Here is a 26,032-nt window from a genome sequence, read left to right as displayed (position 1 = left end):
ACCCAAGTCAAACTGTACTGCAGATAATAGAGATTAAAACCACGGTGTTCACCTTACAGCAGCTCTGACTCCATTTGTGAACTCCCAACTAGCACCTGTTACAGAAAAAAAGCCATCTAAAATGAAATCTCACTCTTTAAATCATTATGATTGCAGTTTGAGAGGGAAAGGCAGGCAAAGAAAACCAAGAAGTTTCAGAGAGCCTCTGTCGCACCTGATAACACATTTAGGATGTATCACACTGAGTAAATGCAGCTGGACAGATAGATATGAATGAAAAAAATCTTTTCTTTTCCAAGTGCCACTGAAAACACCAGGATAATTCATGGTAGAATTTCATTAGAGGTTCTGACAGCTAAATGATTGTTTAATCCAAGATAGGTTTTCTAAAGTGGATAAATTTGTCTACAATTGCTTAAAATGTATTTGAGGTATCTCAAATTTACATCACCACACTGGCTCAGGACGTACTTCATTTAAATAAAGATATGCTCAACAGGATGTCACCTTGCAGAAGTTCTAAGCTCTGAAATGTAAGAAATATCTTGCTTCCAAACACTAAAAAAGCTATTTCTCATCTACACCTCAAGCCAGTCAGCCAAAATCAGTCATATCGATAGTCTATCACACTTTATTAGATTTGAAGGCATCCTCTGCAGTATTTTAATAGGAATCAGGGGAAAGGAAAGCAAAAAGGAAAAAAAGGTGGTAAAATAAATAACCATAGCAATCATGTTGCTAACATCATTTTGTTCTTGTTTTTGTTTCAATTACATTTTCAACATTAACTCATCAAAGAGTGGACAGACAAAATGTGTCTCAAGGCTGCATTAAATACAGTAACAGGGAAGAACTTGTGACATAGAATGATTTCTCTCCTTCATTAGCAAAAAAAAAGTAGAAAAAAAGGTGTAGTTCTAGTAAAAAATAATTTCTCTGTCCAGTTCCTATATGTACTTGGAAAAAAACAACTAAAACCTCAAGTACATGACCTATGTTTGAATCTGTGTTTTGCAGTGGAATGCTAAAAAGGATAATAGGCCATTTTTGTCCACAATATGTGTCCCTAACCTCTTGCTCTCAGATTCATTAATAACATAAAGACAATCCTTAAGTGATGTTTATTTTACATGATCTCAATTAATTGGCAGCATAACAACTTTGTAAATCAAATACTAATTTCATATAAGCTTTAATTATTATCCACAATTATCTTTCATTTTCCTGTAACTTTAAAATCCTAAACTACTTAAAAATTTTAGGATTTTATATTAACAAAGTGCTGCATGTTCTACAAAACTAAATACACACTCCCAAAAATAGCCCTTGCTAAGAACAATTGATTTGCATGTAAAATCAGAATCATATTCTGCTAAGACATCCCATCTGATTGTGCACTGCTGGGTTTCATATTTCTGGGCATTCTTACATTTCATACACTTTAACCAATGATGTTAAAACGCAGCAATAAGCATTTGAATATTTAACTGCCAAAAGATTTAACCTGACTACCCAGGGACAGGTGATTTTTCTTCCCTTCTCTTGTTCCACAGTTAACAAAAGTAATATGGATCACTTTTCTAAGGAATATTCTGGTGGCAGCTTGCTGTATTTGCCAGAGGCATAGAAGAGTTTTCAGCTCCCTCTCTCTCCCCACCATTATTAGAGAAAGCTAATTAGCTCCTGCTAATTCCAGTGCTGCTGTGCAGGGAATTGCTACATGTTTTACACATGAGTGCAGATTCTCTGTGACCCTTTGATCCCACAAACCAGTTGCAGAGCAAACTGCCTTTTCTGGAGAAGTTACACCTGCACTGGTGCATGGGGGTGATGCATCCCTATTGCTGGATCCTGCCCTTGCCTGTGTTCAATTTATGGATTAACTCTATCACAGCTGAAATCAGGACACAAAATCAGTGTTCCAGCCATTCTCTTGAGCAAATACTCTTCCAAGTAAATAGTAACTTTTAGCATTTAAATCTGGTAAGGTGAAACCTTGGGAGCTGCTCTGTGGTTTGTTTTAAATCTGAAGGTTTTTTTAAACCTTAATATGCTACACATGACTTATACCAGTCTTTAGCACATTTCTTTGAAGGCATAAACTTTCCTCTGTTTGGATAAAACCCTAGAAAAGATTTCTCAAAGCCAATTTGTTTCACAGAAGCACCAATTACAGTTCCTCAAGTTACCTGAAGTGTATACTTCTGTATTTCATCCAGAACAAATTCCACTTCTTTTGAGGTTGTTAATGAGGCGAGATTTCCACTCAAATTGTAGCAATACAATTTGGCATTGTCATAGCTTTCCCGACTGGAATTTATGTGGAGGCAGGCATCTCCAATGTGATTCCATCTTTCTCCACACAGGTGAGCTGGTGCAAAAAGGATACAATTAAAGCTGATTCAAAAAAACTTTTAAAAAACCCAAGGGAGTCTGAATTTTATGTTCCTGAGATCGTAAATCAAAATGCATTCCACACCCAATTTCCTTTCTCACATCACATAAATTCTGAAATACCAAGTATCACCACACAGAATACTGTATTGTTACAGAAAGAAGCTTCTAAGAACTTAAAAAATAATTATAAGATATATGCTAAGTTTCAGCATATTTTTATGCCACTATTTCTTCCCTGTATTCAGAATTGAGTACAACTAAATATTAAGATAAGATTATGTACATAATTAATAGTTTTAACAACTCTTTTTAAGTGTTATGTAAATTTCAAAATCTAATGCCTGTCCTAGAATTATGACACCACAACTTTACATTATTCTTGTTTTATCATACCTTTGCATTTATATTTGCCTTAATACCAATGCAATCCAAATTATAGAAAATTCAGATAACATCTCAGAAAATATTTCTCTTCAATATTTTACAGCATTACTCGGACTCAGATAACTATTAAAAAGATAAGTAAGAGCAACTGTTATAGTCAATCTACAGAGATTACATAAATAGAGTTTTGAACTGCAGAGAATAAATTAAGTTAGTTAATGAATCATCTCTGTAAAAAACAAAGTGTTCATTAACTTCATCTGGACATAAAGATCAAATAGAAAAGGTTCTGACATCCAACTCCATATATGTAGTTATGAATACAAAATAAATACTATTTCAGGATGTTAACAGTCACCTTCTGAGAATATTTCATATTAGCATTTTAATATTCACTGTTTTCATAGTAGTACCTATATTAGACAATCAAGAAACTAGATCTTGGGCCCTATCTGCACAGGAAAATTGAAGTATAATTGAATAGAACTTTTAAGGCAAAACCCCAGCTAGCAAAAGGAACAATGTCAGTGTCCATGTAGCAGTAAAAGCCCTGCAATGGCCATTCAGCTCTGCACTCGGTGCTCCCTGCAGGCCAGAGCTCATCTCTGGCCTGTGCAGAAGCACACGTCATTGTGCCTTCACTAATGCCATTATCTGCCCTAACACAATTAAAGTGACTGACACCCCAATCAGGGCTGAAATCACATCTGGGTTCACTGGCACAGGCAGGCAAGAGGAGTGAGCAGGAATAAAACAAACCCACGTCTGCTCATGAACAAGCATTCTCTAGCAAGGACAGAGGAGGTTTTCTCAGGTTTGAAACCAGCTGTGAGCAGCAGTGTCCCCTTACCAGGCAGTGCCTGGCACTCCTGCTGCCTCTGGTCCCACTGGCAGTTCAGGTGCAGGGAGCAGCTCTTGCAGCTCGTCAGCTTATTGCAGATCTGCTCATTCCTCACGTGACATTTCGTGTAGTTTTTAACCGACTGTAAAAAAAAAAAAAACAGACAAAGCAGCATCTCAAGCAGACATCTATTAAAAGAACAGAAGTCACAATGGAAATACAGAGCAGGTAGATCCCTCCCAGAAAGTCGTGGCCACCTAAAAGCTAGGCTGAATTTAAGCTCTTTATCGAGAATCCTTTACCAGATGAAGAATGCAACACTGGAGCACAAATCACGCCACTTGTTCTACACAACTGAGTGTCAAATTGAAGAGGCCAATTCCCTGTACAGAGAGCAGGAAGTGCTTTAAAAACTAAACTAAATATTTATTTATTAGATAGTTTAGGGTTATACTTTCATTAAATTATTTCATCCTCTGCAGGTTAAAGCAAGAAAAATAGTGAAACAGAACATAAAAATGGCACAAGGTGCAAAATAATTACATGAAACTGACTGAAGGTGCAAGAATATGCTCCACACATGACATAAAACTGGGGATAACTTTATTCTTTTGGTACCTTAGTATACAAGAAAAGCAGTAAACACTGAAGGAATTATTATCTGGGGGCTTTTATTGGATTTGGTCAGTATTTGGGTTTTTTTCCTGAAAACTGAGGTCTTCCAAGTTAGACATTTTGAATATAAATCTTTCTTCCCTTTGCATAGTACTTTTAATTAAGACATCGTATTGATACCTTATTTAATGAACTGCCTTAAATCCTCAGCCAATTCATCAGCTCACCTATAAGGCTCTCTCTACCAACTTAATTTCAAGGTAATAATTAAAAGTAAGTCCTAATGCAAGACAGATTTATATTCACAGAACAGTTGAGATTGGAAGGGACCTCTGGGAGTCCTTTTGTCAAACGCTAACAACTCTTGTCTCTCTTAAACAACACAAGATTAAAATAATACGTGGCAGCAATAATGGATTGCACTTGGATAGCAAATGCATGATTTATTTAAAATGTTGGTTACTTACCTTTCTACTAGTCTCCAGGAGTATGATTTAACAACGTACAAAGGGACTGCATGACAAGAAGTTACACAGTGGTTGGTACTGGAATATGGCACTGATAGGGCAGGGGGGAGAAAAGCTGTCTCCTTTTATTTCTGTTTTTTTAAAGTCCTGAAATAATGCATTTGTGAAAGTGAACCAGCTTCATTGCAGCTGAACAACACTGCGGTTGAGGCTTTTTATTTTATTTTTTGCCTTTAATGGATGAGATGCCTACCAGTAAGTTTATTTTAAGAGGTCCTGACTTTTTCTGTTCTATAGGAAAGGCTACTGTGAAGTAAGAAGAACCAGAGAAGCAGGTCTAGGTGCAGGCATCTGCACCACAACACGAAACAGAGACAAAGGCAATGCCAGCAAGTAACAGACTTGTTACTATCTAGGCGAAAAATGCACAAAAAAATCTTTGGTACAAACCCACATTTAGATTCCCTCAGTCATGAAACATACTCACAAAACTTCCTGAGGAGATGCTTTAAAATGAATTTTAAAGCACAAGTAACCACCATCTGCTCATTTACAATAGCTCAACTAATACTCACTTTTAACATTTCATTTTGACATACCCTTAAGCATTCAGATTTCTTTTTTAAATTATATACTCTTCAGTGGTATTACATACAGATTACAATTTTCCACCTAAGCTGAGATATTTGTTCTATTACTTTCTAATCATGAAGCTTGTTGTGAGCTGGTTATTTAATGTTTAAAATAAAATTCAAAGTACTAGTGACTGTTCTATAATAATATTCTTTGTTGTATTCCCTTATTCCCAGCATTTATTTCCCTTAAATCCAATTTAAACACTGCTTGCCTGAAAATCTCATTAGTTCAATGTAGATGTGAATCCAATAGGTAATTCATATTAACACAATATTAAGGTTATAACTTAAACTACCAAACCCAATGAAATTCAGAAAGATGACAGTCCATCTGTTACAGAACTTCTATATTGCTGTAGGATATTTATAATGTTTACACACCAAAGCATGAGTAAATCATGTTATGTATAAAGCCTCCCTCATGTCTGATTTACTTAGATTTTTTAAAGTCCTGATCCTGATATGGTAGTATACAGACAGACTTATGAACTGCAGTGATTTTCTGAATATTTACTGGAGAATGAAAATACTACAGTAGTTTATCTTAGAGTTTCAGAAATCACTATTAAATTATGTACCTCTCTCCTCCTCCTGGATTTTTTCAGGTTAACAGTATAACCTTGTCTAGTTTGCCTAGTGTAAATGCAAATTATTTATTTATAGATTCACTATTATTTCCCTGAAGCTACTCCCAAAACTTGCTGTTGGGTACTTCTTACTCATAAATTTTCTGTTTCCTCCAAGATAAATTTGATTCTATTCATTATTTCCTTCTACTACTTTATATATTTCCTCTTGACTATTCTTTGCATTCCTGAAATGTAGGCATGTTGCCATGATTATTATTATTATTGGTATGAGGGTATCATCCAAGGGCTCCCACTGTGAAAGGAGCTTTCTGGAAGCGATTACCAAAAAACAGGAATTCTTGTCTTTAAAGCACTGTGTAAAAATATTTAACAATGTAGGACTATAGGCCTCTTTGAAGCTTCCTCTAATATCCCATTTCCTTGGCAAAATGCTCTTTATCATCCCCTTCATGGATCTGACAAACATTTGTTTTACTTGCCACACTCAGATAAAGAACTCTTAAATCACACACCATTCTGGGCTGTGTTTAGGTAACTATCACCAACTGGGGCTTTATTGTATTGCACTTGTCCCCACATGAACCAACACACAAGAATTCCAGTCTGAGAGGAAACATGCCCCTCTTGCAGTAATGTGCCCCCTTGGAGCTTCTGAAGGCAATGACATTTTCCAAAATGTAATACTGGGTGGGGGCAGAAATAAAATAATTCAGCTATGCCTCAACATACTAAGGCTCTCTTTAAGGCTACTTAATCAATTATTTTTCTTCTCTTCAGAAATTAAAAAAAATTGATAAAGTAAATTGTTTTACTCTGAAATTCAATCCCTCTCTGGTATTTCTCAGTAAAGAAAACTGAATTTTATTGCAATCTGTCAGCCCTCTCCAGCAATTCACCGTTTTATTTGGTAAAGTACAAGAAGATTTTGCCTTCATGGAGGAGCTTACTCTTCCATGGTACTACTTCATGAAAAATGACATCTTGTAAAGGAGCAGCAATCTAAAATTAAATTAATCTCCCACAAAGCCTTTTCTTTTTTTCTCTTTTTTTTTGGTACAGACTTGTTTCCTTTATAAAATATAGTCAATTTTCTGCACAACGTGATCAGCAGCAAGGGAGTATCATTTTCATAGGATGCAAGATAAAGCATTTTATGTGCAGACGTAGAGAGTGAATACAATTTCATAAACACATTAAGCAGATCCAGATCAACCAGGCATTGCAAGCCTGTGCTTGCAATGCCATCAGACATGAGTGTGATATACATGATCTGTATGATCTATACCTTGATGATGCATGAATCTGCACAGCAGGGGAATACAGTGTCCTGTTAATGTGCTGCCTTACATCAGAGGGTGAGCACAGGCAGGTGAATGTGCATCATCAATGCATTAGTACTACTCATGAAGTCCATCTGTCCAGCTAGAGTTATTCCAGGGAAATGCCCATATTTTACAGGCCTTCCAATCAGCAGAGCAGCCACACTTTGCAGTATCTGCTTTGCAGATATCTGTGACCATGAGGCCAATGCCAAACTTGTTGACAGCACATTTTTAGTAAACTGGCCAGTCTCCACAAAGCAACAGCAGCAGATTATAAAACATTATTGTCGTTCTCATCTGGAGCTCTATGATCTAAGTCATAAATCAAGGCCTTTGTACAGCTGCAAAGGCTCCTTGTGATGTTCATAAGCCTACAGCATGTTATCCCATATTACCATCACAGTTCTGTCACAACATTTTCATTTGTGGGCCTTGTCCAGAAGTAGCAGTCTACGAAAATGGATAATCAGCCTGATCCATTCTGGTTTTCCACATGGTGCCATTCTGTTGATGCTATTTTGGTGGGTTTTATTAAAGCTGCAAAATTCTGCCTCCATCATCTCACAGCCAATAGACTAATTTTACAACAGCCACCTCCCATTTATGACAGCACCTCTTTCCAAAAATCATTTTGATGAATTTTTGCTACCCCATTCTTCATTAACTACACTTATAACCTTTGCTATTCACTTCAAACCCTAAATAAAAGACAGGAAATGATACAGAGCAGACTGGTGCTCATTTGCTTATTAAGATGACAATCTTACTCATAAAAGGTTGTCAAAGAAGGACACTGAACCAAGAAGTTTGTGCTAAAACACCTAATGATCCACATTTATTAGAGATCATTTATTAGGAATGAAGATGGTCAGCTCCTTAGCAACTATTCCTTGTTCAAGAGCTGAAAACCATGGTTAGAAAATTAGCACCTAATGGAGAACAATGTGTCAGGAAAAGAAGGACCCTTGAAGATCACAAAGGAAACTAACCATTAGCACCTGGAATGTGAAATCCCTCTGACAGACTTATAACCTGACTACTGATGAATCTGTGTCTGCATTGCTTTTATTAGTAGTGACTACCTACAAATGCCAGTGATTAGAGCTGTCTGTGCTCACTCTGAACAGGCAAGATGTGAGTCACAATCAATCCAGCTCACACCTTAATTTGTCTGGAGAACAAGATTGATTTGCATCAAGTTCAAGCCAGAGAGCAAGATACTTTTACTAATGAAAGTGTATCAAGAAAGGATTTTGAACTCAAGTACAGCCAGGTGTCTATGGATAGCTGAAAAGTGTAAGGCAAAATTTATAATGCTAAAACACTATTATAAGCCTGACAAAACTCAAATGAACAAGCAAGAGATGCAGCAGCTGGTGAATAACAACATGGCACTAGATAATATTAAAAAGAGAAAATTATAAACTTGCATGAATCTATGTGATCTCATGGCTTGTAGTTAAAAAGATCAGAACCAAATTATCACACGCCAGTGGACCTCATGGTTACAGAAGCTCATATTCCTTTAATGAGAAGACAAGTGACTCCATGACAAAGAAAACCATTTCTATGATGATCAATGATCAGAAGACCATGACTAATAAGACTAGCCTGGTCCTGTTTGATGGGAAAAAACCAAACAGCACCCTTGATGGGATTCCATGTTTTCTGCCTGTCTACCACATATGCATACCACATATGCACAAAATCCAAGTTAATAATGACTCTGACTTTTCGAATGTCATTAATTAGGGGATAAAAGTATTTGTCAAAAGATATATATAGGAGGCAACACAACCCTGAAGAATACTCATTTTACCCTGAAATAGATTTTTTTGCTGCCTTCTGCAACATTTTTAGCTCAAAAGCCTGGAAAACAAGTTTGTGCTGGCTAAAAACAAACAACTACTAGTCTACTAGACCTAGAAAAGGAGAAGTACTGCTAGCATGCTCAGATTTGCGAGGACTCACCATGCTGCAGTTGCTGTTTGCTGAAATGCACTTCTTGTCGTCGCACCACTGGCAGCCGTTGGTGTTGGCGGTGCAGCTGGCGCAATCCGCGTACCGGTAACATCTGTCGTCTGCAGCGGCTGCCACACAAACCAAACACAAACGTCCCACAGAAGCAGAATAACGCCACGTTCCTGACACTTCCTCAGAGCTTTTTCTGTTACAGCCTTCATTTGAACTCTAGCCATTCATAAGGGTTTAAGTTACTGTAGGAAATTCATTCTATTCAGTTAATAGGATTTACTCCTTTAAAAATTCCTTCAGTAACGACTTTATTTGAAGGTTTGTAAGTCTTATATCAACTAATGGAATATTCACTGATTTAGAGCATGAAAGCTCTCTTAGCACAATGCAAAAATTAAGAGTATGAAAAACTTTTTTCAAGTATTTTTCCTTCACTCTTCTAACATGGAAGAAAACTTTTCTTCAAATGCAGGATTTTATAAAAATATTAGATGGCTATGCAAGAAGATGAGATCAAAGTAGTAGATAAAACAAACTAAGACAGATATGAGCACCATATGGACATTTTAAATCCTTGTAAATTAATTTATAAACCTAATAATGACTGGTAAGTTAAAGGTCTGTCCTTTAGCTACAAAAACTACTTGAAAAAGACTTAATGTTATATTCTCAATAACGGGACTTGGACTAAAATTTAGGTTATGTAAAATTATTTAGGACACAAATTATTACTTCTGTTTAAAGGAGGCAAGGTTTTAAAAATCACCATGATCCAAAACAGAAGAATTTGTATCATCTCCTGTGCTGATTTGTGTGTTTAATTCCTATTTGGTTTAGCTCCTTTACTTTCAGGTTCATGCAAGCTTAAAAGATTCTCTTGCCAGGGAAGTCTTGTCATCCAAGAATTGATCTTTTGAAAATCACTAAAATTTCTGCTTATCCTTTAATATTGACCATCAGCAGTTTCTCAGATGATACTCTCAACCAGGTAACAACTGAGCCAAGTAATGTAAAAGAATATATGAAAAATTGGCTTTTGGCAAAAAATTACCACTTGAAACTGGAAGAATTTGACAGCAGTGAAACACTGCTACTCACACAACTTCTTCAGAACTGGAATTATACAGACCTCATCTCTTCCAAGTTGAGTTGTACTTTATTTCCACTGCAGCACCTGTACTTGAGAAACTGCTCTAAATTTTTTGTATTCCTTCATCCCATCTGTGCTTTGTTTTGTTTGGCTTTTATAAACACCTGTTGCTATGATCAACTTTTTATGAAATCCATTTTTATCTGTATTACTTTTGAATGTAATGCCACAAGGGGTTTTTTTTCTTTTTCTATATAGATGAAACTTTCTAGACTGTAGACCTTTAAAAGTTCTCAAACTGTACAAAAGCCATTTTCCAGAAAACTGTACCTGGATAATGTTTTTGTTATATCACATACCTTTTTTTTTTCTGAGTTTGAGATGTTATAGCCAGTTTAGAAACAAGTAAAAGGTATCAGAAAAATAAAATGTCTTGAAGTGTTGATTAATAGTAGTACTAGTAACTTTTCAACAAATATTAAACACAGACTGGCAGTTTAATTGTATGGCAGTTTGTACACACAGCACACAGCCAAAGTCTGGGAAGCAATTTTACACTGTGCTGAAAGGAACGATGCACAGAAAAAATAGTAGGTGCGTGTCGTAGGGATAAATATTCTGTTCATGTGACATATAAGAACAACACTTTCACAAGCAATTTATTTGTGACAAGCCAAAATGCTTAGGAATAGGTTGGAACAGTTATTCATAACAGTAAATTGCTGTTTCAAACAATACAGCCATCACAATGCCACAGAGAAATTCATATGACAAACTTGAACTCATCTGACACACTGCAAAGGGCTTGTTTGCCTCAGTTTTTTTTCCACCTGTGCCTGCACTATATTCTTCTGTACAAGTGCTTCTGTTCATAGATAATCTGCTCAAAGCAGTGATACTTTCCTCTCTTACTGGCACACACACGTATGGGAGTGCCATATGTCCATAACACCAGGTATCACTTGCAGAGCCCATTTGTAGTCTCACTGCTCTGCTCTGCCTTAGCACCTTAAACTTGTTCTCTTTTGCCTCTACTTCTCTGCATGTAAAATACAAAAGGATTCCACAACTGAATTATTTTTTTTTTAAATAGTCTCTGTATCTCTTGCACTGGTTATTCTCACAGGGGAACACTCTTAACATTCCAGTCACCACTTCCACGTGGTTACTTCTTTGAGGGTTGCCCATCCCCATCTCCTACATTGCATTAAAAACCTGACTAGAATTCACTTACCTGTTTTCTTGGGACATTTTGCTCTAAGGATATTATTAGCATGTCCAGATTCCCAAGATTCACAATGCTTCTTGTTCCATAGACACCTTATTCCTGGACGAGCATTTTTGCACAGCTCTTCATCTCTGAACGCTTCACAGTTGGGAGGCTTGTACACGAGGATGTCATTCAATAGAACACTTGAAAAACCCCCAAATATATACATGGACCTATTGGGAAAAAGCAAGGAAATTTAACTGTTATTGTAGACACATTTTCTTGATGCACCATTAAAATCCCACATATTATCATTAAAAAAAAATCTTATTCTTTCTCTAATAAAGACTCTAGCAGTGGTTCCTTTATTGATTACTTTTTCAATTTATTTCTCTATGGAAGTTGAGAGTAACAAAAAAATTTGCTGAGAGCTCCCGGTGCTGTATGTATTATGGAGTGGCATATCCAAATATCTGAAAAAAAGAATGAAAAGCTTTGGAAGAATGCACTCATTTTTGCAGTTAGATATTGAGAAGAGAACATGGAATACTGGTCTGCTGAAAACAAGAATATTCTTTGCAAGACAGGCAGCAAAAATTGGCAAGATGGTTATTTCTTTTTGGTAACATTTTTGGTGCTGACACAGGAACCAAAAGACTAAACCTGAGTCTTCACCCTTCTCATTAAAACCGACTGTCTCAGGTAAAAGACAGTCATAGAAAACCTCTATATCTGTTGTATTACATACTCCTAAAACAGAATTAATCACAGAGCTACCAGTAGCAAAAATATGGCGAGTGTCTTGTTGCACTGTTGCACTGTTTTGGTACCAAAAACCCTACCAAAAATACCACTAATTCTTAAAAAAAAAAAAAAAAAAAAAAAAAAAAAAAAAAAAAAAAAGGCATTTTTAATGTAATTAATAGAAAGTGACAGTTCTCAAAGCATCAGGCATGGCTTAGATGGCATAAAACACACAAATCATAATGAAAAACTATCAGTCTCTGAATTCATTAATTTCAAGTAATTTTGTCTTAATAAATAAATCTGTTCATTGATTAATGTCAAGTGCTCTGTGTACATACTTACAATTTAGTGCTATTTTTGTTAAAAGCAGTCACACTCCTATTTGTAGCATTACTCATTACCTCATTTCTGACCTATACAGGATCCTTTTATAGAGGATCCATAAGTTGCCCACAAATACTCCAGTACTGACTTTATTAGTGTGGTAAATAATGTAGAGGAGGTACAATGATCTATAGTACTGCAACTTCAGATACTAGGCCAGTTGGCAACCACCAAAACAAAAGCTGAGACAAGATAACAATACACATTTCTGTAAACCTGACTATTGTTTTCTACAACTTTTCCAACTTAATATCATGTAGCTGCTGCCAGGCTTCTCCTCCTTCAGGTGGTAGAGATGATAACTGTATCAGTATCACTAAAATCTTCCCTTTTTCCCAGCAAATTTTAGTTACATGGTTATTTGATGACTGTAGAGGAATGAAGAATTATAGCATACTGCAAAGATAAAAAGATTTCCCCCATCACACCTAAGTGAGGGCTTATAGTTGGTACCAAATATGAAATTCAGTGTAGCCCTCAATGCTGAGAAAACAGCTCAGTACCCTGGAATGTTCACCTAAAATGTCTCTGAACAGATCCCCAGCAGACTGGGGATTAGCTGTACTGATTACCTGATGAGCACTACTTTCCCTTTTAATAAGTCACATCATTTCTTTTATTGAACCATACTTAAGTGTGATTTTTTTTCTAAAGTCTTTTCCTTCAAAAAAAATGGCAAGGAAAATTTAAGAGACTTCATTTACCCATTACTGACAACAGCAGTGTGACCAAATCTGTTGACATCTCGATGCAGATTAGGTTTTGGTAAAATCTTCCATTCATCACAAGCTGAAAAACAAAACACCAAGCATATATCAAATAATTTGAAAAGTTTTCAGCAAAATACAGGTGAAGTATATTTTAACCACTCAAGGATAAATCAACTGAACTCCTTTTAGATGCATTTGTGAGTAGATGCTTCAAGGACCTGTCAGCAACACTGATCTATCCTAACATTTATCAAGACTACAGGACATTCACAGAAGAGTCACTATTACACATGTAGTTGTCTGCCTTCACAGCCAGTTTCAACACCCATAGGAACAAGCATTGTTGTTATCAAGGGATCAGTAATATTGTCCTCATGTTTACACACTCTCAATTAGCTAAAGGGTTTCATTTTATAAGTATTTCATGGAATATCTATGGCAGTGAACTTAGTTATTTTCTTAAGTGTTTAAACTATCACTCCTCCAGATGTGCAACCCATCTCATTACTGTCTTACTTTTGGTATCTTGATTTAAGTATGCTACTAATTACTTTCCACATACTTGAGAGGAATGCTGAATCAGGATCTCCATGTCAAATTAATTATCCAAGCACATTTCGTTTGGAACTGCTGTACACAAATGTGGTTTCAGTGTGGTTTAATTTTTCTTTCCTGACAAGAGTTTTAGTTCTTTAGAACAATTACTCCTTTCTTCATTATTTCCTATTTAAACTTTACTAACTTCATATATTCAAATCCCACAGTAATAGAAATAGGGAGCACCTACAGATCGAAACTTCAAGGAAAGTACAGGGTTTTAGCACCTTAATTTGGGTAGAGGCATCTCTCAGTAGTCAGATCATAACACCTTGCTCCTCAGCTTAAAAAAACAGAAATGGATAAAACCAGGAGGAATTCAAGCTGGTCTCGTTCCCACTGTCAGAAGACCTCAACTCCGCCAGGGCTGCTGTTCTGGCACTTCTAATGCAGAAAATTATTCACAGCAGAAAATTATTGACAGCAGCACCTTGTGCAGTCAGCATCCTGTTAGCAAAGCACGCTGGAACACCCTGGTGCATGGCCACATGAGGATGGACTCAGCGCCCAGGAGGGGATGGCGTGGCTCAGCTACGGCAGCAACACCCCTAAGTCAACTCAGGCTTCCACCAAATCACAGCCTGAGCCCGTCAAGAAAGCCAGTGTGAGATCATGGCTGTGATAAATAAATAATTGCACCTCTTTATAAATTGGAAACTGAAACTCAAAGCATATTAGTACCGGAGCAATGCAGATGGCTCAAACAGCAATAATTTTGACATCAGGTGGTGGACTCCAAGGAATTAGCAGTGTGAAGGAAGTATAGCAAGTTTCATGCACAGCCTTATGGGAGCAATACATCCCAAAATTCTTGCTTCTTTCTCAACTCCTACCTTCTATCACTACCATTGTTAACATTATATTATCATAACACTATGGAATTATTAATACACTTCATTTTTCACGGTTGTTCTTTTTTTATTTTCTCTACTTAAACAGTAGTGAAAATATGCACAATGCCAGAGAGATATTCCTGAAACAGTTTCAAGCAAAAAACAAGCATTTTAACAATTGACCTGCAAAATCTTACTGTTACACTTTAAAATCAAGTTCTTGCTCTTCTTAAGTCACTTCACATTAACAGACACAGCACTCACGAGCTTCTGCTCCATTGATGGTAAAGGAAACAATTTAGGAAACCCACACTAAATTTCCATCTGATTTTAAAACTCACATTAAATTTTCATCTGATCTTGGGAGTGCTGACAGTAATTTTCTTATCTTTACAAACATATACATTATGAACATAAATATATAGTCTTTCCTGTACCTAGAAATTTATTTTAGAAAAAAGTGGGATTTAACACCAAGGGAAGACCATAAAACCATATTAAAGGCTGATTTTCAGTAGAGGAACCCCTGAGGGCTGGAGATATAATAATTCCTTTCTTACTGATGGTATTTTTCAAACTGGCAGGTCTTTTCAATACAGTACAAGAAAAAAAAGAGGGGGGGAAGCTTATTACAAATAGCCTCCCCTCTTATCTCCTCCTAGACTTCTCAATGACTACTGAACACTGAACAGAGCACTGTACAAGAAAAATACTTTTGCTCAGCTCTCAATTCCTGATATGAGTTTCTCTGTACAGTTGATTAATACAAAATACACTTAGCTAGTCAACTGGTGTTTTTTAGTAAAGAATCAAATAGAATTCATCCCTGCCCATCATCTTCAAACTCCTTTTGAACAACTCCAAGCACTCAAATTTCCAGACTTCACTGTACCATTCCAAGAAAAAAAGACAACTGGCAAATGTAATATGATTTACAACATGATTTATCAATATTACAGTATTCTGAGTGTTGTATACATTAAGTCTAATAATGATGGTAAACTGTGCAGCAAAGAATAAAATGTTTTCCTCCATAAAATGTTATGGCCTCAAGGTCTTTTACTGATAGAAAGTGGAAGATGAGTTGTATCTCTTCTATCTGTAACCAGGTACAGCACATAGCACATGGAAGCACACTCTGCTTTTAATAGAACCACTTACTAAGCAGATGAAGAAACAGTACTATTCATTCCAAACTTATTAGCAGAATTTTTAGCCACTGAAAAGTGCAAGGAGAAATAAAAGATTTTTTTCCTTTCTATTATGAAGGCTTCTGCTTTAAGAATAAGCTGTACCACATTATAACATTAGAAGAAAAAGCTTCACCCTCCTCGCTGGTGTAGATTAAATGGTTACCAGATGATACAGAAGTTACTCTGACAGTGAATGGCCAGTCACACACATTTCTGTGATGAAACACCACAGAAATGCACTGGATTTGAAGCAATCCAGCTGAGAAAATCCCCACTTGAACTTTGCAGAGGGTATTGCTCTCCAGAGCCCTCACTCCAACAGGTCAGGCCTCAGCACATCTCATCTACAACCTACCGGCAACACTGCGTTACTGATATCAGAAAGGATGACCTGGATTTTCACAGGAAAGTTGTCAATGCTGCAACAGCATTACAGTATTCATACACTACGGGAAAGTTTCCCAGTATGATTTTATTATATATTTAAAAAAAAAAAAAAAAAAAAAAAAACCACAACAAACAGAAAACAACGGAATTATTTCTAATCAACCTTGTAGTATCAATAAAATGTGTGAACATAGAATTTGATTTCAAAAATTTAACTAATTAGGCAACCAATGTTCCAAACTTCACCTCCAGGATCACATTTTTATTTTGGCACTGGCAGACTGATTTAGTGACAACCTCTTACTGCATTTGGAGCTTTGTTTTAAGAGAAGGTATATGAAAGGTATATGAAACCACTACTTTATGCTTACATTTATCAAACCATTTCTAAATTTCAAACTACTTAAATAGGTTTGAAATGCCAGTGTATTTATTCTGCTCAATCACACTCTGCAACCATGCAGTGCATCCAATGCCAGCTTATGCTTCTATTTTCTCTTTACATGTTTCTAATAATTACTAAGTTCATTTTTCTTTTGTAAAAATACTAATGCTGGTTCACAACATATGGACACCATTATATCTCTGTCTGGTTCTCATTTATGACTCTGGATGACTAAACACTGAACATAAACAGCTAAAACATCATGAAAGTTATGTACTGGCAGAAAACTTATTTTCTGAGTCTTTCCACACTTCATAAATATTTTTTTTTTAATCAGATAATAAAAATCTCCTTACTCTCAGGAAAACACAATAGCAAGTATGTTCGAAACAGCATGAATCGAATTTAAACTCTAGAACTAACATCTACAAGAGAGTCTACAGACATAACAGTGACTCCCCAAGCAGTAAAAAGAAATCAACAGCCTCACTCTCTGCTATTAAAGGGAGCAATTAGTGCATTATATTATTATGGCTTTGCTCTTCTAATAGCACAGCAATATGGAGGTAATTGCTCTTACAGACTGCACCAAAACTGCATTTATAACTTAAGTGCTTAGGAACACATAAAACTTAATCTTTCACAGGCACTGATTTACATTTTCTTTGTGATGGCACACTGATACCCATTTGTTACTCCAGAAACAGGGAGAACTGCAAAAATACACGTGTTCATATTGGGGAAAAAAAAATCTCAGATATCTAAACTACTTCATTTTGTTAATGGCAAAGACTAGAGGTGAAACAATTTACAAGCAAACAATTTATGAATAAACAATTCATTTTTATTACAAAATACAAGCAATATGTTTGATTACAAGTGGAACTAAAGTCAATCTCATGAAATAACTTGGAATTTTTTTTCAAAATAGGAGAATGTTTCTAAGTTTTGTTTGAATACTCTGGAAGAAACTTAATACTTCACATGCAATATTGTCTTTCATAAGCGATTGAATTTGTATACTATTTAATCCATAACAATAAATTTAAATCCAGATAGTAACAAAGAAATATTATGGAGTATATTATTAGTGTAAACATATGGGTTACTGCACTTCTCCCACAGATCCAAACAACACAGAACTCCAACCACCACTAAGAGAAAGCACAGAAACAGTTGCCATGTTCCCAGGATTTCACATTTTGGCTTTTACAGAGATTCCCTGACCATAATTCTCTGTCTATATCAAGGGTACCCAGACACCTTAGCAACTGTCGAATTTGGAACAAAAGGACTGAGACTGAATACTTCATAAACTCAAACTTAAGGAACTTAGGCATGCAGAGGTATATTTACTAACTGCACCATTTTGGCCAGAAACTAAAATAAATATCCTTAGTCTTTTTAAAAAGCTTTTATTTAATTGTATTTTAATACTTCTATCAGTACTTAGAATCTGTTTTAAACTCTGATTCTGTGTGTCTAACAATCTATTTTTATCTGCAAAGTTTGCATGTGAATACTCATAAAATATAATCTAAATTACTTCTCTAAGATGTGATTGGAAGAGAAATGTAAGTTTTAAGCATATTGGGGCCCTTGTAAAGAAAGCCATAAACAAAATCATTCAGAAAACTGCAGGTCAACCCCAGCATTCAAGATTGTCCCCATTGCCAAGCTTCCTCTTTCAGATTAATGAAGCAATAACAGCACAGTTGGAAAATACCTGACCTTTACAAGAATGACCCTCTGTGGATCTCTAAGGGGCTTCCAGAGCAACCCAGGGGCAGCCTGCTGGTAAAAAATCAAAGCAGAACAGAAGTATACCAAGGCCAGATTTCTACAGCTCTTTTTCTTAATGCAGCAGTCTTCTCATTGTGTATTTACTGCTATATAAGGGAATATATCAAGCAACATTAAACTATGAAAATTACGGCACCATAGCAGTTTTTATAACATCTCCCCATCTCTGTGTCTTCACCTTTAACAAATACACAGTAAGTACTTCAAATTACTGAACTGAGCTCTTGACTCATGACACATTTAAATGTCTAAAACTTGTTACAGAATAAGCTCAGAACTTAGAGAGCAATGACTGACTCAGAAAAGCAGAGGGGGAAAAGGTAACTCTGTCCTAAGCTTGGTAAAATGAATTGCTCTCTGGAGATACTTCTCTCTGTGCCTGGACTAGAGGAGGAGTGTGGATTACCACACTGCATTAGAAACCAACCTTTCAGAAGGCTGAGCCTGGCTGAGATGAAGCCACACAAACAGTTATTCCACATTAATATGAAAAGCAGAGTTTTCATGGGTAATAAAAAGCCAAAGCAATCTATCCAGAGGACTATGTCACATAGAATAAGAGAGATAATCAAAAGTACTCTCTAGCCCAACTTGAACATAAATAGCATAGGCTCTATCTCCAGGATTCAGCTGGTTTCCAGACAGCACCCATTTTTTACAAGACAAGGCTAACACTCCATCACTTGCAAGATATCTAGGAAATGTGATGCTGATAGCATCGTATATTTTTTTCTTCCAAGCATTGTTCAAAAACTCATGATACAAAGTAAATAAGATTCTGAAATATACCTATTGCATAATTATTTAATTATTCATAAAATATTTCAAGTTTTCTGAAAAATATGACTTTATCAAATGTGTGCTGTAATATTTGTTTCTAAGTTGGTAAAATTAATATTACAGAAGAATAAGTCTGAATCAAATCAATCTTCATATAGTCCATTTTTAAGATTAATTACTACATCCAAACAGTGATTACTACATCCACTTCTTTTATACTTCATCAGTATCATAATACATGGAGAATGTGACTTGCAAGAGAATACAAATACCAAATTAAATATAACCAGCTAGACAAACCAAAATATTGTTCTACTTAAGAAAAAAATACTATAAAGCATTGTCATGAAAGATGATATAAAACTATCAGTATGTGAAAATCATAAAGTTACATTAATTCAGCTCTTATGACTCACACTATTGATCTGTAAGAGCACATTTACAAATAAATGTAGACCAATAAATAATACTATGCTCCAAAATGAGAAAGGAGCCCTGTTTCATTAAAAATTAAATCCACATGTAAACTGAAGTGAGAACAAAATCAATAGCTCACACCATCAGATGCCTATAAGAAGCAGTGGAATATGCAATAGAGGGTTACAGTAAAAAAAAACCCAGCTGTTTTTGTTTATTTTATTTTCAGCTAAGGTATTATTTGCACACATATTAAAACTAGCAGGAAATAACCTATATATATTCCATGTACTGAAATTAGTCATTATTTTTCTATTAAAGCAAAGACATTGCATTGATATCTACAGTGAATGCCACAAAGAGCCATTAACTAGTCCTGAAAGAAGGATCATGTCTCAGCCTCATCCACCACTGTAGGCAGCTGATAAATGCTTGCCAAAAGTAGATCCAGGCAATATCCACAGGCTATTCTCACCAGGAGCATGCATGAGTTCATTTCCCAGGATGCTCTGATACATTTCCCTTTTTTTGGCTCCCAGGACAAGAGATTGTGCTTTTTGGCCCCAATGTGTGCTCTATGATTATATTTAAAGTCCAAATACAAATTATATGTTTATATTTAAAGCCTATGCAGAAAATATGGACATGAACATCAGGAAAGGGAAAAGCTATTTATGGTAAGAACAGCAGTGGCACAAGATAGGAAAAAGAGTATGGATTCATTAAATTCTCTTCTATTTATAGCCTCCACAATCCTATAGGGAGGCTTTTCTATAAGTGCACAGCTCAAAGGGTTGGAACCAATCACCAGAATGAAAGCTGACACCCACCTAGTCTTGTCTTATCACACAGTTTTCCTCCCAACTGCATTCTTATCATATATTTACAAACAACAATTTGTTTTGCTCTCAGCCACACTCTTGTAAAATTATATATACCACATCCTTTTATCAGCTCCTAAAGGCTCCTCATGTTTCACTCAGCCCTAATACCACTTGCCATGTAGAGCCTTTTTTTCAATTTGTCTTCTTTAAAAGTGTGTTGCCAAAATACTACAAAAATATCCAGGGCCTTGAGAATGTCATGGATGCTGCTACGCCTTGCCCCACAAACCAAAAGCTTTAGACAAAATGGAAAAAAAAAAATCTGTAAAATCTATAAATAACTTGAAGGTGTTTGGGATCAAAACTATAAAGAAACACATTAGCTGGACTTGAGAAAGCAAAATTGTGGTATGTAAAACCAAAATGAAAAAAAACCAGTACAATACATACCTATATCATATGAAAGAAAGTCAGCAGAAAAACACTTTGCACCATTGCTCAGGGAAGTATCATTATGAGTGTTTCCACCAAAAATGAGCATAGCTCCATTGATTAAGACAGCTGAATGAAGGTATCTTGCAAAGCCACTCTCTTTCAAAATAGTCCTACAAAACATAAGAGCAAATACATAGTAACACATGAGAAACTGGATATGGGCATCAAGAAAATTTGTACACGGAAGCAACACAAAACAAGAAAAATAGTAAACTATAGCTCAGTAAATACAATGTCATTTAATCAGATTGTTTTCTCATAGTACAAAAATATATATTTGTTTAAAATATCACACTTTTAGTTAAAATAAAACCGTTTGCCAAATAATATAGCTGAAATTAATTTTAACACGTTTGCATTCTTCAGAAATTATTACTGATATGGTAAATTTTACTCAAAACTGAATGAAAACTCATTCATAGCATTAATTCCTGTTCTTATATATCCTTAGCCATCTTGCTCAAGAAATCAAGAAAGGCAAAAAAAAAATTCTTCAGAAGGCTACAGTAATCTTTACACCATCCTTAAAATTGCAAAATTAAATTATTTTTTTTTCCGAATTAATTGAACACTCAGACCCAACAAAGCAATAGTAAAAGGCATTCTAGGTACATTAAAAACACTTGTACTGCTTCAGAAACTTATTCAGACTGGTAAACTCAAACATAGCAAACTTCAGTGCTAAAAAATACAACTGTCCAGGCAATTGGGGCTTTGATCTCTGTCTTTATTCACTTCAGCCTCTGTGTGTGTGGTCTGCTTTGTGCCAGAGCAATGGCACAGCCCCGACAGTAGCCAAGAGCTATCAAAGCCACAGTTTGAAAGGGGCAGATGTGGGGCCAGTGGAAAGAACAGAATACAAACTTGATTCAATCCCAGCAAATAAATCTTACCAAGGAAGAGAGTAACCATCTGTGGTTTTGCCAGATGAATTAGTTAAGCTAAGACCAGCTGTAGACATGTTTGTGAAGAGCTGATTAGATCATCAGTACAAAATACCTCTAATAACCTTTCATTGTTTCAGTAATCTAAGTTTACAAGCTTAGACTCTCATTTTCATTTACGTTACTACACACTGCTCAAATCTACAATTAAACTGTTAGTCATTCGTTTCCTGTAAGAAACTGACTCAACAATCTTTCCTTATGATTGAATAATACTGTCTCCCTTGAACCACTCTCATAATAGTTCAGTATTTTTACATCATCATCATCATCATGTTTGACAAAGGTACATCTCATTTTTCTTACATAATAACATAAATCAATCAACAAACTTGAAATATTTTAAGTGATAAAAGATTGCATGTTTAAACGAGTTGAAAGGAAAGCATCAAACCTGAATTCTCATATTATTATTGAAACAAATTCCCCCCAGCCCTGGAAAGTAACATCAAAAGAAATACCAAAGACTAAATTAAAATAAATGAGCTTTTTTATTGCTTAAAAATGTGACAATTCCTTCAATCCACTTACATACTCATGCATGTGCTTCTGCTTTTGACCCCTTTTTTTTTTTTTCTTTCCTATTAAATGACTTGCTTTCCTCTTGTGTATTTCTGATTAACACACTTTGAAAACAGAGGACCACATAAGTGTGTTCTTCTAATCACGAACCGGCTTGATACAGGATACTTAAAGTACCCCCAGAAAAATGTGGTATTTGGGTTCAACTCATCAGTTAGCAACACAGAAAATCAGAATTACATGGAAGTAGAGCAAGACACTATTTTTAAGTTGTTTTCAACTGGCAATGGAGGAATTCTGCTGCTATGACTTGAAAGAATGATAATATCCTAAGAACATGTTATCTTTGTCCATTTGGACTACAGAGACCTTTCTGTCTTTTGCTTCTCCAGTTTTCTACAGCCCCTATTGCCTAATTTACACTAATTGCTATACACTAGGCTCTGCCTTGATGATCTGCCTCGCAGCTGTCTACAAATAGTTGTGTTGATCACTAAAGGCCTGAAGAGACATACACAGTTCTGGGGATAACTAAGGATTCTCCTCTACATAGTGGATATGAAAAAAATCTCTAAAGGTTTCTTTTTTGGGCTATTCACTTTTCTACTTGTGACTCAACTGCGTTGCCCCACTCCTGGTCCCTACCACAGTGTGGGGATTTTTTTCCAGTAGTTTTTACATATTGTGTGCTGAGTTTCATCCCTGCCAGTAACAGCAACTTTTCCTCAAGATTCAGCAGAACTGGAAGTTTGTTAATTTGGCCATGATTTTCACTATTCATTTGCATCACTAATGAGGGCAATCTAGAGAACTCTCCAGCACATATCAACCCCATGCAAATTCGTGAGAGTCTCAGCAGGTTTCCCCTGAATCCATTATTTATGCACATATTCGTGTATCTGCAAACATTACCCCGTGTTAGCTGCCAGTGCCAAGTGCTGCAGGCAGCAGCACCACTCTGGAATGGCAACAGAAACACCCAGAAGCCAGCAAGCCAGCAGGTGTTTCCACTGCTTCAGGCCATTACCCAAGCCCAGCTCCACGTTGTGCCCCAGCTGCAGCACAGGGCAGTAATGCAAAGCAATGCAGGTAATGCCAGCACTGTAATACCCCATTGTGTATTAGGAATACAGCTCACACTAGGAATTAAAATATTGCCCTCTCATATTCCAAGAAACATAAAGCTTGTTTAATTGATATCAAGAAATTAAAACCTACGTGGAATTGAGTTGAGCAGGTAATCAGATTTGTATACCTCAGCTTACCGAAGCCTATGAACCTCTGCCAGATCAGCCACAGAAACGGAATAAGTGCCAGAGACAAACAGTGAGGACCAGCAAATGGGCATGAGAGAGCCATCAAAATTCCAACTCTTCCTCATACCATACCTATCCAGTGCCACATTCAGTCTCTCACCTCACCAAGTGCTTTGAATGCTAATCATAAGGCACCACAAATGCAGTAAACAAAGATTCAGATTTTATTACTACAAGTCTTTACTCCATCTTCTGAGCCCATTTTCAGTGCCATAGTAAAATTCACTCTCAGTGTAAATCTCACAAAACAGACTTGAGTTCCCTACAAGCTGCAGAGAATGCTTATACATTAGTATAGAGTCAAATGAAGTATTCTTTATTAATTTTTATATGAATAATGCATAAAAATATTCCAGCAATTATTATTATTATTTTATTGTCAGACAGACCATCAAAGGAAAAAATATCACTTTGTTCCAAAAATAGAATACGAAAGCATTAAAATTCCAGGAACTTATAAATACATTAAGAGGAAAAAAAATTCTTGTATTAATATTTTCAAATGCCATGAGTTAATGGTATTAAGAACCTCAGTGAGATGAAACCCATGTATCCAACATCTGAGAGCAAGTTTTGGGTGCTTAAAGTGAAGCCATTAGAACTCTAAACAAATATTAAACCACAGGAATAAAATGTTCAAATACTTCTTGATCTCAAGTCATCTCTAAGTAAGAAAAAATATTCAAGGTCACTTTCTGTACATAACACACAAGTAGCATTCATAAATTACAATAAACTTGAGGAACAAGGAACTGATAGAAATAAAAACACCAAGAGCATTCATAACTAAGGATTTCTACATAATACCAAAGGTCTTCTCTCTTATTTCTGATAGTTTTGTGAAAAATAATCTTCCACAGTTCTTAGGGTTTTCTCCCTCTTTAACTAACAGCCACTGTAATGTACACCAGCAGTATAGTCACACCATGAGGAAACAGTTCATATGTGCTATTTCTGCACAGTGGTTGTAACTGGAAAGGAGAACCTTTTCCTAATTTGTAGAACATGCACAAAGCTTCCTCACTGCTATCCTTTCAATGAATAGCTCCACTAATCCATTGACTCTAGTCCCTCACCACAATTCTTCCATTTTGTTGCAGAGAATGTGTTGCTCTGAAATGTGCAAAGGATGTAGAGGTACCTGCTTGACTTTGCTAGAACCTTACTCTACACTTCTGTTTTCTTCAGTAACTTACAACTTGGTTTCCTACATTATAAATCAAACTTACCATGTCCGAGTATTAACTTCATATCTGTAAAGATCATCCACCAGTCCATATTTATTGCCAGGCAATGCTTTGTATCCACCATGGACATAAATAGATTTTGTCAGTTCATCGTAGACACTGGTATGGCCATATCCACCTTGAACAATTGCTCCTTTCGTTTCTGGTACGAGCCAGGAGTTAGACCCTTGAAGAGACATTTTAAAAAGCATAATTTAAAGGCTTACTACTGCTAAATCACAATACTAGGAGTTTTAAGGATAGAAAATAATTTCCAATATAATTCTAAATATAGAAATAACTATTGGGATTTATTTTAAGAAGTAGTTTTATACCAATGTATAAAAATATCTGCAATCAGATAATGTTGTCAGACTATTACCTGCTATTTTAATGAAATCAAAAATACATCATTGTTACAGCTGCCAGGCAGTATCTCATCCTCTCCCACATGTGACTTCAGCACTCACACAAACAAACAAAGAGCCCAAAGCTTTTTGAAAATATGAAATTAGGAGTTATGATTAATTCTCACCAGAGATGGCTGATGAGAATTCAGTGCTCCAGCTCCTTCAGATTCATTAGGAACACCTGTGCTCAGTCACAGGGAGTCTGAGGAGCTGGCAGAGACTGAGCTGCAGTGAGTCGTGAGAAGCACATAACATAAGGCAGCTCCATTGTGCATGGATATGGACAGACACTTTGGGAGTAACTGTAAAATTATCGAGCTAAAATCCATTTCCAACCACTGTTTCTTAGTTCTTTAACTGCAAATATACCCATTCAGTTGCAGAAGACTCACAAAAAGAATAATTTGATAGCAGCTCATTCAATTGGCATTTAAATCCATGTTTTACATCACATGATTAATAACTGCAAAGAGACACCAAATACAACTAGACACAATAGCTGTTATAATTGAAGAAGAGAATACAACTGGAAAA

The 26,032-nt window shown here is 36.0% G+C and overlaps 1 protein-coding gene across 3 annotated transcripts in view; it reads right to left on the bottom strand.

Annotated features, from left to right (window-relative positions):
* Positions 1-26,032, bottom strand: part of ATRNL1 (attractin like 1) — a 431,595-nt gene that overhangs the window by 334,752 nt on the left and 70,811 nt on the right. For all 3 annotated transcript variants that reach the window (XM_041415479.1, XM_041415481.1, XM_041415480.1), the window contains exons 9-15: positions 25,092-25,275; positions 21,036-21,190; positions 13,361-13,445; positions 11,550-11,758; positions 9,223-9,341; positions 3,632-3,764; positions 2,190-2,371 (exon numbers count right to left, since the gene is read on the bottom strand). In XM_041415479.1, the coding sequence (XP_041271413.1) occupies positions 2,190-2,371; positions 3,632-3,764; positions 9,223-9,341; positions 11,550-11,758; positions 13,361-13,445; positions 21,036-21,190; positions 25,092-25,275 (1,067 nt within the window). The remainder of the gene's footprint in view (positions 1-2,189; positions 2,372-3,631; positions 3,765-9,222; positions 9,342-11,549; positions 11,759-13,360; positions 13,446-21,035; positions 21,191-25,091; positions 25,276-26,032) is intronic.

Source organism: Onychostruthus taczanowskii, unplaced genomic scaffold, assembly GCF_017590055.1.
Source record: "Onychostruthus taczanowskii isolate IOZ18803 unplaced genomic scaffold, ASM1759005v1 scaffold5, whole genome shotgun sequence".
NCBI classification, from domain to species: Eukaryota; Metazoa; Chordata; class Aves; order Passeriformes; family Passeridae; genus Onychostruthus; species Onychostruthus taczanowskii.
Note: the sequence above shows the minus strand (reverse complement) of the source record. Positions and strands in the feature narration are given on the sequence as shown.